The sequence below is a fragment of the Molothrus aeneus genome, chromosome 16 (assembly GCF_037042795.1).
Source record: "Molothrus aeneus isolate 106 chromosome 16, BPBGC_Maene_1.0, whole genome shotgun sequence".
Classification (NCBI taxonomy): domain Eukaryota; kingdom Metazoa; phylum Chordata; class Aves; order Passeriformes; family Icteridae; genus Molothrus; species Molothrus aeneus.
Genome location: NC_089661.1, coordinates 57,757 through 70,208, shown reverse-complemented (window position 1 = coordinate 70,208; position 12,452 = coordinate 57,757). Strand labels below are relative to the sequence as shown.

The 12,452-nt window shown below is 48.5% G+C and overlaps 2 protein-coding genes across 28 annotated transcripts in view; one reads left to right on the top strand and one right to left on the bottom strand.

The window, feature by feature from the left end:
- Positions 1-6,143, top strand: part of MAPK8IP3 (mitogen-activated protein kinase 8 interacting protein 3) — a 73,938-nt gene extending 67,795 nt beyond the window's left edge. For all 27 annotated transcript variants that reach the window (XM_066560943.1, XM_066560934.1, XM_066560932.1 and 24 more), the window contains 4 exons: positions 14-52; positions 1,627-1,806; positions 2,070-2,213; positions 3,231-6,143. In XM_066560943.1, the coding sequence (XP_066417040.1) occupies positions 14-52; positions 1,627-1,806; positions 2,070-2,213; positions 3,231-3,352 (485 nt within the window). In that variant the 3' untranslated portion in view covers positions 3,353-6,143. The remainder of the gene's footprint in view (positions 1-13; positions 53-1,626; positions 1,807-2,069; positions 2,214-3,230) is intronic.
- A 2,613-nt stretch (positions 6,144-8,756) lies between these two features.
- On the bottom strand, positions 8,757-10,829 carry MRPS34 (mitochondrial ribosomal protein S34). The gene is made up of 3 exons (XM_066561004.1): positions 10,419-10,829; positions 10,275-10,317; positions 8,757-9,443 (listed from the first exon to the last, which is right to left on the bottom strand). Exons 1-3 carry the CDS (start codon positions 10,734-10,736, stop codon positions 9,166-9,168), a joined length of 639 nt encoding a protein of 212 aa, XP_066417101.1. The 5' UTR covers positions 10,737-10,829; the 3' UTR covers positions 8,757-9,165.
- Between the last annotated feature and the right edge of the window lie 1,623 nt (positions 10,830-12,452).

Below are 12,452 nucleotides of genomic sequence, written 5' to 3'. Positions count from 1 at the left end.
TGCCTGTGCCTAGCTGTAGTCCTCCACCGCGGCCAACTCCTTGGGCTCCGGGGTAAGTCCATTGCCTCCCCTCCACAGATGTCATTCCTTTTGCACCCATCCTCCTATGTAGTCATTCTCCCACCTTCCATTCTGCCACTGAACTTCTCTCCATCCATTTTTCCTCATCACTCTTTTGTTTTAAGTTGCATTAGAGAAAAGCAACCAGAGACAGTCATGTAAATATCCTAATTTCCCACAGCTATAAACAATGTTTTCCATCTCATTATTGATCCTTCTGGTTTTTTGTCTTAAGGATAATTATTCTTCAACAGTGGTACCCTTACTGTGGTTGACCAGATGGGGACAGGAAAGGTTCATTCAGTCAGAAGCAGGAACCAGGAGTAGTGTTCTTCCAAGGTCTCCCTGGGTCATCCATTGTTTTCCAGTGATGCTTCTTCCATCAGTTTCAGGCCAATGGCAGGTGGTGCTATGGCACCTGTCAGCTGTAAGTTATCAAACAAGAGATTGAACCCAAGGGGACTTGATAAGCATGAAGACTTGTTTAGGTTTGTGCCAGTTAAGGCAGGATTTCAGTTCAAATTCATGCCTTTCCAGGGTCAGAAATTAAGGGGCTTTTTTCTCACTCAAAGACATTCATGTATCTGTCCAGATGCGTTATCAACATGTGTCTCCTCCTTTTAAAGCATCTGATATTAATTGCAGAAAAAAGCCAGATACTGTACACACATTGACTCTCATTCCTCCATCAAAGTATTTGTACTTGTCCCACTGTCCTGGCTTGAGCCTGATAGGGAAAAGTCTCTTTTGTCCAAGTCACATAACGGAAATTGACCCAAAGTTAAAACACAGAACTACAGATAATGAATGAATTAACTTTTTTACAGAAAAGTGAAAGCTGCCTAGTTTAATATTGTTCCTGTTGTACTGATGTGAGTGCATGCAGAAGGAAAGCATCTCCCACCCTGAGCTGAGAGCACTGGTCTCTGTTGCTTGGTTAGTGGAAACTGTCACATTCTTGGAGCCTGGTCATGAAGGGTACAGGGCCCTGAGCCCTCCTTGAAAGCTGTGGATGGTGAGCATCTGAAAGATGTTCATTGCTGGACTAGCTGACAATCTGGTGTCACGGTTAAATCAAGAAATGAGGAAGGACATCCACTTCTGTGATGACTCTGAGTGGGCTGAGAGGCTTCACCAGACCCTGAGAGTGCTTTCAGCAGCATGTGTGCTCATTACTGGGCATGAGCAAAGGACTTGACTTGGAAGTTGAGCAATGCCACTAATCCAGAGTAGTAATTCTCCTCCAGCTGCCTTCTGGGGACAGTGGACACTTTGGGTACCCTGCCAGCTACAAAAGACCAAGGTTGATCCTAGGACAGTGGGTTCTTTCTGGAGGCTGGACAGGATCACTGCTGGTGACACCAATCTAGCTTGCCTCAGGCTAAAAGAGAGGGAATGTGTAATCTGCTGTGGTCTCCTCCATCACATCATTCATAAAAGACCTTTAAAAGAGACCTGCACCTTTAAAGGTTTTTCTTCACAGCTCAGGAGTTTTCACTCTGATTGAGTCCATTTTGTAAAGGGGACTCATAGCTATCACTGATGGTGTTCTTGCTCTGTCTCCAGCCAACAAGACTTCACCAACCTCTGGAGAGGGCAGTCGCTCTGGTGGGGTCATCCATGTGTATGGTGATGACAACAGTGACAAATCTGCCAGCAGCTTCATTCCCTACTGCTCCATGGCTCAGGCACAGCTCTGCTTCCATGGCCACCGTGATGCTGTCAAGTTCTTTGTCTCTGTGCCAGGTAAGCACAACTCTCCCTCAGCAGGTGCTTATCCCTCCATCCCTTTTGTAGCAGGGGCTGGAGCTGGTCTGCAGCAGATTAGGGTCCAGGCCATGGCTGACACTTCCTGTGGTTCACACATCTGTATTTATACTGGAGATTATAATAATCTGGACTGCCAGATTTGACTAGCAGAAAGAATTGGTCCGCACAATGTGTTTGTGTGCATGTGAACTGTGTGGGGGCTGAGCAGAGGCACGAACAGCACCTCTGTCCTCTCCTAGGCAATGTCCTTGCGACCCTGAACGGGAGTGTGTTGGACAGCCCTTCGGAGAACCCCAGCACAGCAGCCACTGAGACGGAGGGTCAGAAGCTAAAGAATGTCTTGGTGTTGAGTGGAGGAGAAGGGTATATCGATTTCCGGATTGGTAAGTCCCCTTGGTGGGAGGCATCTGGAAAGGTAGTGGGTGCATAGCTGTGGTCATGGAATGAGGCACCACTGTTGTGGAGAACCAAAGCAGAAAAGCCCCACACTGCTTCTCCTGCATCTGGCTGTGAGGGCAAATAAGGATGTTCCTTGCATAGCACAGGGCTGTCAACCTGTGCCCTGTGGCTGCAGTGCCACATGGCTGTAGTGATGCCTACAAAATCGAGAACAAAACAACACAGTTTTGAGATTATGTTAATATAGGAAGTAATATAAAAGCAGGTCTTTAACTGGAGGCCTCCAGGTGCAATATACACACATGATACAGGACTTCTACACTTTGTAAGTTAAACAAATTAGCATATTTAACATATATTGTCCAATTAGAAGAGCAGTTGGTTAGGTAATTTTCCCCAGGTTCTGCCCCACTGGAGTTGGTCCAAGAGCTTTGCCCCACATTTATTACATCTATGATGCATGGTAAAAGCAAGACGTTCTTGGTTGACTAAAGAAGCAAGACTAAATATAAATAGTATTTCAGGAATATGTTAGAAGGTTAGTTTACTGTTCTAAAATATAGGGGGAAAGGATAGAAAAAGTGCTGGGAGCTACAGCCATGCATTAGCAATCTACAAAGCTACAAATATATTAAAACTATCATAAAATAGCATCAGTATGAATGGCTTTGGAAAGAACAAATGCATCTGTGCCACTGGGTCCAAACATTGCTGCCCCACTATGATTACCCTTGCTTGCTGAGGGTGCTCTGTGTGTAAAATCAGCTTCCCTGAAGGGTGGAAGGGTTTTTGTTGCTGCTGGAGCTAGTTTGTCCCATCCATGCAGTCCAGCTTCAGAAAAGAATGGGGTTGCTGTAAATGTTCTCCAGGTGCAGAGAAAGATCTCAGTTCACAGTGTCTGTTATCAGACTGCTGGGACTCTAAAAGGGGTATTGGCCTCTTCAGAGTATTCCAGAGCATTTTCTTTCCTGACGTTTTTACTCTCTGTGTTCTCTCTTCAGGGGATGGGGAAGATGATGAAACAGAAGAGAATGTGGGAGATGGCACCCAGGTGAAGCCAGTACTTTCCAAGGCTGAACGGAGCCACATAATTGTGTGGCAGGTATCATACATCCCTGAGTGAGAATTCCTCTTTTCCCACAATGTAAGTGTCCCTCCTCCCGCCTGAATGCCACGATGTACATACAAAACGCCTGCATTATAACTCCTGCTGGAAACTGACCCTGGACAACTGCAACGGTTCCTGCCTTGGACTGTGACCCCCTTGAACCTCTGAACTCGCAGCTTTCAACTCGGGCCCGTATGCTTTTGGCGTGGTTAGGTTCTTGTTCTGCTCTGGAGCTGGCATATAAAAGGAGAGAAATGGCAGTACACCATGGAGGGAGCTTGGAGCCAGGACTGTGGAAAACCTTTGCCCAGTGTCAGGAGGGGCAGCTGGAGGGGGGTGGCTCAGGTTCTTGGGCAGGTTGCCTCATTCCCACCTGCATGAGAAAGAAGTGTGTCCCCAGGCATTCCCTGCCAAAGCAGTGATGATGAATCACTTCTGCAGCACCCCAGCAGAAATCCTTCTAGTTCACCAGTATCATCATCTTATCCTTATTCACCCTTAAGCACAGAATAACATTCTCTGGACTTAAAACAACGAAGGGTCTAAGGAAGCCTCCAAAGAGCATCATAGTTTCAGCAGCACTTCGGCTGTGGGGCTGGAGAAGGCAGCAGCTGTCTTACTGTGGGGATCACATATTCCGTCTTTGCAGGGGGAAAGTCCCTTCCTCTGCTGCTGCTGTTGCCTCAGCAGTCATGTGCTGGGTGCCTGCCTGTATGTGTCGCAAGAGAATTGTTTGGTGGGCTCAGATAGAAGATAGGTGTTTGATTGTCAAGGCCAAACAGCTGTAGTAGCAAAAGGGTACCAGAATGTTGCTTTTTTAAGAAAAGGCAAAGCTTTTCTTGCCCCTCCCTTCCAAAACAGCCATACAGAAAAGAATTCCTGAGTTCATTCTGAAAGGTTCATGTGGTGGTTATCTCTGCATTGCATTTGGTGGCTTTTAAAAGACAGGTGAGGGCAGATGGTGTTGATCTGCTGTGAGTTCTGCATTAACACTTTGAGATTGCCTCATCTCAAGGTTGTGTCTCCTTTTTAGGACCTGCTGGAAGGAGATCTTTTTTCACAGAGACTTGGAAAACAGAGACTTGGCAGTTGGTTAGGACAAGTGCAGTCAAGGCTATGTCTCACCTGATGTCACACACAAAAAGAATTGAGGCTAGATTCCTGACATCTTTTACCTAATATCACAAGCACTAACTATGCTAGTAAGAAGTTTGAAAAGCTGGAAATTTCTGACTCCAGGAAAAATTTGAGAGCCCCCAAGAAAAGTGGTGATAGCCCTTTCTGTCTAAGCAATGCTGAATCCTGCTTACAAAAGAAGCATGTGAATTCTGCTTATAAAAGAAGCAGCAAAAATTGGGGCCAGGGAAAGTGGTTTTGAGCTCAAAATGCAGAATATGAAAGTTCCAAATGTAGAGGCAATGGTGTGTTCTCCCTTTCTTACACTGTCCCAAAATGACAAATTCTGTGTCCTTTGAAACATTCTTTTCTGGGTGTGCAGGAGTAGGGCAAGTTGCATTTGTGAGTGATGAATTTGGAAGCTCCTGGTGGTCCTCTTGTTTTTTTGCCTGACCTGTACAGCACTCCAGGGTTCACAGAGATGTCCTTGTGACTGTATGGGGACAACTGGGCAAGCCTCCATCTCCTAGAAAGCTCCCTGCTGTGTCCTGTGCTTGCTGCCATGGACCAGGCTTGCAGATCCTGGTGTGCTGCAGGGATGCCATATTCCCAGGGGATGCTCTAACATGTGGCATCTCTCCTGACACAGCAGCACCTAAACAATTTTTGTATCCACAGTTCAGGAAAGGTCATGGCATACATTTTCCCTGCAAGAAGGCAAGAGACATCTCTGGTGAACAGAGGTCTCATCCAGCCACAATGGTGCCCATGCTACGTGTGAGCAGTGCTGGTGACATGCATCCATCACACCACTCCTCCACAAGGCAGGAATCCAGCCAGAGGGCATCTTCCAGGCATACACATACTGGACTCTGTGACTGGCACAAAGTTAAGGAATACATGGAGACACCACCTGCATGCTGGGGGACCTTACACCAGGGACATTTTGCTGGGGCACTGCTGACCATGCCAGGCTTCTCATTCACTTTTGCCATATGCTTTCTGCTAGGAAGACCTCTTTGGATCCCTCCCAACACAGGGTGCATTGAAATAAACAATATAACATATAGAGCAGAGATTCCACTGTCATGTAATAGTTCATCAGTTAGGGCCAGGCAAATTTCAGAATTTGGGCTAGTTGAAGGGAAAAAGAAGCTCTGGTAGGGTTCAGTTCCTTAACTCTGTCAGTTCTTTTATAGGAAAGTTAGAATTGCAACATTTGTACCACTGACTGTTCTGTATCTGGTATGAGAAGTTGAAGGGACAGCACTTGATCTCCTGTCACCCACTGGGCCCTAACAACACACGGGAATCTCCCATGAGATTCCTTTCCAGCTCAATGCCATGTTCTCCTCCAAGAGAAGCACATGGCCCAGAGGGGCAGCTGTAGGGGGGAGACCCAGCCTCTGCTGATAGCTCCTGTGTCCTTGGATCGCTGCTGGGCATCAGGGTGAGAACTAACTGGCTTCAGTACGCTTCTCTGTCATATCTCCACTGTGATGTATGTAATTTATCTTGTATGTTACAAAATGATTTTTAAAAGTGTCTTAAGGCCTGTAAACTCCGCTGTTTGGTATGAAGATGGCATTCTGTAAAGAGCCTGCTGTATGAATATGTTCCCATGCTTTGTCCCCTATGCTGTCAACTACAAACCGTATCTGTTCTGTATGTAATAAACATGTTAACATCACCTTGGGCACCATGGTGTGTTCCTATGAAGGCACTGGGATTGCTGCTCAGTCTTTAAGAGGACACTTGCAAGGGTGGGAATGCAGCTCAAGTGTTCCCTGTTGAGCATTTCAGTGGCAGGAAATGAAATGTTGCTGGCTCACAGGGTCAGAGCAGAAGGGCTGGTCTACCAAGCAACAGTGCAATCTATAGCTTGTACCAGCAGCAGAAATAAAAGGTGGAAATATAAGGTGGCACAACTTCAGAAATAGAAGCTGGAGCAGAGAAGCATTCACCTGCTGGCTTGCTGGAACTTTAGTCAGGATGGCCCTTTCAGGTGAACTGCCAGGGATAACATATCAGGTCAGTTTTCAGCACTGTACAGGGTGGCACTTCACAGTCCCATAGGCATTGGTGGTATCAGCATCATTTGACTGCAGGGAGCTTTTCAGTCCCAGCAGCATTTGGACACCTTCATAGTTATTTTGTAGAATTGCATGATTCAAGGGCTAGACATGGCAATGAACCATGTCCTTAAGACTGGAGAGGAGCATCTTCTGCCCCAAGCAGGGAGTCCTAAGGCAAGTCACCTCTGTGACCAACACACGCACTGTGGTGTGCCACAGGCCAGGGTGTAGTACAACTGGCAATGCCTCTGCAGTTAATGGAGGCACCTCAACAATGAGATTTGGAAACTTACGCTGTGATCCAGCCTAAATCCCTGGGGCTGCACCCTTCGAAAAAGCCAGAAGCAGTTTGAGCAGGGCCGTGAGTGAAGTACAGTCATGTCTGGTGGCTAAGTAAGCAGATCACTGCCAACACCCTTTAAACAATCCCCCCACGCTGGTGAAAAATCTGTGAGGAAATGTAGAAGTTTGGGAGGCTCATCAGAACTCACATTATGTTCTGGGCATGGAATCCAACACACAGCAAACAGGCTGTGCAGCTTCCCAGAAGGGACCTTCACTATCAGGGTAAGGCTCCCAGGCTGTCCAGGGCTCTGTGAGAAGACACCCATTTCATGACCCTGAGCTCACCAGCAGGTCCTAACTGTCGTGCTAAGTGCCACCTACACCCCCACCTCTACAGGGACCCTTTCCTCCTATGGCCCAGGAGCCTCATTGAAGCACAACCTGAGATCTTCAACATGTAACTGTGTCAGTCTCCAGCCACTCCTGGATTGACTCCTTGGACCCAGGGGGCTGGATTTTGCCTACATCATCTTCAGAGATCCTGCCTCACCCAAGCTGCTTGGTGAGTCTGTGCCTTATCAGCTCCATCTGCTTTTGCTGCTGGCTTGGCTCCCTGGTATACTTTGATCATGGGTCATTTCTTGCCTTTCTGGGGCTGCTGTGACCAGCACTTGGGTCCGCCCTCTGTGGTCATTGTGTGTGCCTCCTCAGGGAGACACTTCCTCTGCTGGTGCTACATTTAGATCACAGCTGTGCAGAACAGAGGACTAGACTGTTTATTCATCCCATCTGACTCACAACTACACCTCCCTTTAATCTCCCTTGTTCTTGGTTTGTGTTCAGTAGTACCTCAATCATGGTGCAGACAGGAAGGCAACAGCTCAGCTCAGTCCCCATCAGTGGAGACTATAGGAATCAGACAAACTACCTTCCAGCCACAGCAACTGCCATAGGAAGGCTCACAGCCTCAAACCGTGCCTTTAACATTACTCCTGATTCTCCCTCTCCTGGATTCTCCCATTCCTTCTGAAGCCAGAGAACTAGATTTGGCACATGCTCTGCAATGCTCCTGCCACAACAAGGCAGGCTCAGTTCTGTTCCTTGTCACAGGACCAGCTTTTAACTCACAAGAAAAGCTTTCCTTCATATCCCATAGCATCTTAACCCTTCAATCATGGTGTAAAGCCTCTGGTGAGGAACCTCTGGTGAGGAGGTGCGGAGCCTCTGCTGAGGAACCCTATGGAAATACAGGTAGCCAATGTCAGTCTGTGTGCTCCTGCATCCATTTCCTGCTGGCTGGGGTCACATGTTCCCACCTTCATCCAGGCCACACACACTGGGTGGAGCAGAGTCCAGTTGGTGCCCTCCCTCACTAAATCCCTTCAGGCTATTTTTGATTTCAGGATGCTGCAGTAAATGGAACACCACCTCCTGACTATCTGCAGACACAGGAACTAAACAGTTACTTCTGCAGGGAATCGATATATAGAGCTGAATGGCTCTTGTGCTCCCTCCACCCACACCCAGACCAGAGCCTCCAACAGCCTTTGACACAGCAGCAGCATCTGCAGCCACTGCAAGAGAAGATGAAATACCATGAACTGTGCTCAGGAGCTGCATGTTTTAACGTTCACAACATGCTGCCCTGGAACAGGGGTAATTTACAATTGGCTTCAAATGGTAAAAGCCAATCCCACCTCCTTTGCATCACCAGAGCGAAAATAATTTCCCCTATCTCTTGACAGCCATCTTTGGGAGTAAGAGACTGATAGCTTTGGATTATCTTAGTATTGAAGTCATTTTCCTCACTTCTTGTTCACTGCCTTCATATGCTAGTAACAGATCATTCTGCAGAGAACCAGATGCTGTGCCTGAGCTAATGGCTCTCCATTTGGCTGTCACAATGTCTCGGCATTGAAAAAAAATCATGGGTTTTCTTAGAATTGTGCTGCAGAATTAACATTTATTTCCATTTGAAGATACATTTTTTCACAGCTCTGTGAAATACTGTGATATTTACAGTCATTTTTCTGTGATTCATGCAGGACCCAAGTTATATAAAAAATGTTATGCTCCAAAGAACTGCAGCTGGCTGAAGCTGCAGCTGAAGCTGTGTATTTAGAGACTATCCAGGGAACCAAGAAGACTCCTCTGCTCACGGTAACCAAAGTTATGGAAGAGGAGTCTGAATATATCTGCATCTTCCCTTTCAGATGAGGTGTACAGGGCTGAGGAGAAAGCTGGAAACATCCTAGGACAATGGGCACAGAGGGGCTCTGTAAGACCCTTTGTGCACTGAGCTTCTAACAGGTAGTGAGAGCACATGGGATGCTTAGGACACTGAAGAAGTCTCTATACCGGTGTTCCAGTAGCTTTTTTATTTGCCCACTCTTGGGGAGAGGCCAGGACCTTCTCCAGATCAATAACTGGCTCTTCCATGATTGGTTTTCCCTCCTTCTGCCACTGTGCAAGGATCATGGCTCGGAGCAGTGGTGGGTATGGCAGGAACCGAACAGTCACCTCAGGCACTGGGATGAATTTCTTGAAGGCTTCCTCCTCGTGTTTGGGCACTATACGCCAGTCATGGTACATTGCTTTGTCAATCTCCCTCACTCCCTCTTCAGTTTTGCCTGGGAAAAGATGATGAACACCAGTGGGTAACACCATCACATAAAAATGCCTCCAGACACAGCAAGTGTTGACTCTTTGGCACCAAAAATGCTACAAAAGGCAAGAGTCAACAGAGTTTTCAAAGGGCTGGACAAATTATTCCCTGCTATACTATAGGATCTCACTTCTGTCCTTGAGAATTGAAATAGAAATAGAAACAGGTTCCAGCTGAGTGGGTGATTCCCTCTCTTAATTTAAAGGTTTGCTTTGTCTCTCTCAAGTTCCATTTCCATGGTTAAGGAACAAGAGTAATTTCTCCCTACACTGATGAAAGCTTCCTGGAAAACTAAGTGTTAGAAGTGGCCAACAACTTAAAACCTTTGAATGAGTACTATTTCAGTAATTCCAGTAAGGGAAAATTATATACTTAATATAAAGCAACTCTAAAAAGGAAAATTCACTCATACAACTCCAATCATCAAGTTAAAATTCCAGTAACACAACTTCACTGCCATTGCACTTTTTCCTTTTTAGAGACAATTTAAATTGGAATACCCTCATGCTCATACTGTGTCTTGCTTTGAAAGTCTCAGAACAGTCTGTCAGCTCATCTAATAAGCCTTTAGTTCTGCTGTTCCCCAAGGTCATATTCCACTGGCTCTCCCACAGCATTCCTTAGAAAGACATTGTGAAGGGGCTAGATTCCCTAAATGCAAGGAACTTCTTTTCCCATAAAAAGATGTGAGAAAAACAAATTTCCCAGTCAGGGAGGCTGCGGTTTCTCTGCTACCCTCACGCACCCGGTGCTCTCTAGCTCTGCCCCCATGTGTGGGAAAACGAGCTGGTTTTACCTTTGAAGGTCAGGTAGCCCCAAGCTCTTCCATGGTCCATGTTCTGCAAAGAAAAGAGGAACCTGTTGAGGGTGGGTCGCGGCGGGGTGGAGGGCGGGAGCTCCGCAGGGCGCGGCGGGGCGGCGGGCGGGACGGGGCAGGTACCTCGGCCGTGTAGTCCGCCTTCACCTTGGTGATGACCCAGTAGCATGGCTCGCGGTGCGCCCACAGCCAGGACTTGCGGGTGACGGTGCGGCCCACGCCGAAGCGCGGCAGGCGGCAGAGCAGCGCCAACAGCCGGTTCTCATTCCGCACGTCCTCCCAGGCTCGCACGGGCAGCCGTTTCTGCGTCAGCGGCCGCCGCATGGTCTCGTAGTCCACGGCGAAGCGCTCAGAGTCCCGCGGCCGATCCTTCAGCGCCCGGTACTCGCGGATCTTCCTGGCCATGGCGGCGATAGGCCGGTGCAGCTTCTTGCGGGCCATGGCGGCGGCCGAGGGCGCGGAGCGGGCAGAACCGAACGCCGCACCTGGATCCGCTGCTCCCGCCTCTCCCGGAAGCCGCGCCGGGCCCCGCGGAAGTCGTCCCGCCGGGCCCCGCGGAAGTCGCCCCGCCCGTCGCCAGGGTCAACCGCAGTGTTCCGCGTGGCCCAGCCGCCCGCAGCGGGTGCTCTCAGGCTGCTGCCCGCAGAGCGCACAGCGTGCCGCGGCCCGTCGCTGTGGTGCGGACCTGCCCGTGCCAGCAGGCCAGGCGCGGCCTGATGGTACTGTGTGCTAGGCGGCTCTCGGGGGAGCCGGGCTTGGTTGTTGAGATGCATCTGAACAGTGTCTGGTTTAGAAAAATCTGCGCAGATTCTGCTATGTCAGGGAACGTTCAAAACCCGAGTAAACCAGGTTTCAGGAAGATTAAAGCAACAGGTCTGGCCCAGGTCTTCAATCAGAGGCTGGGCCACGAGCAGCAGCCGGGTCATGAAACTCCGTACTGGAATGAGACAAATTCCTCTGAGCTGCTCCAGTCATGGAATGCCAGCACAGTGAGGCTACAATTTTAATGAGTAGACTTTAAGTAAAAACTGCATAGATCAGCCCTTGGATTTTGGCTAAATACTGGTAAATTAAATCTTGACAGAAGGCTTTTTTTCATTGAAATCTGTATCTTAAATTAAAAGAAGCACAGCAATTCCAGCACTGCTGCTAAATCCTATATTGAAGGCATTCAGGATACTGAGTGGGTTTTTCCAGCAGCCAAGATCAATGTGTGAGGAGAAAGTGGTGTGTTCATGTGTGCTGCACACTAAAAAAGTAAACCACACATTAAAAAGGCTGACAATGCTCTTAAGACTAATATGGTGCATCTCTTGAAAAAAGATAGGGACATAGGAGTAAGCAGGAGGTAGCTGATTAAGTTGAGAAACACTGGCTTACAATAAAATACTTGATCTCAATCCAGCTGTTAAAAACGAGAGGAAATTCCCGGTACTAAAGTGATTTGGGGGAACTAGCAGAGCAGTTAAACCACTTATTATAAGGTACAGAGTTGGGAGCTTGTACCTAAGGGTTGTGCAGCACAAGGATCAAGCTCGTTTCTGTTTAAGGCCCCTACATATCAGTTTCTGTGAGTCCACAGAGCAGAAGAGGTGATAAGAATGCTTGAAAAATTATGGAATTGGCTTTGCTGGACGGACAGAAATTAAAGACGCCACCACACACAGCAAGTCATCAAGTAAACGATGCAGCTCCGCAACAGCCGACCACATACGGCGTCTCCCCCTGCCCGGGTGAACGAGCGCAAATCATGTTCCAAACCCGCCACTTCCTGGTGTGGCTCCGCGGGGCTAACGGGGGATACATACACAGTCCGAGGGCAGCGAGCAGCGGCAGCAACGGAGCCCTTCGGTTTCTGCTTCTTAAGGGGAATTCTATTAAGGGAACCGCTGTTAATTGGGGGGTGCTGCAGCGCCCTTCGCTGCCTCGGCGCAAACACGGGCCCGGGCGGGGGCAGCAGCCACCACCAGAGGGGCCCAGCAAAGAGACACCGCCCCACGAGCCGCCACCTGCACTTCCAACGATACGCTCGGCACACGGCGCTGCTTCCGACACTTCCGACGATGCGCTCCACACCGAGCTCCCGCGCAACGGCTCCTCCACACCCACAGCAGGGAAACAGCCCCGGGAGCATCCGGCAGAGCTCTGCCCCGCCCT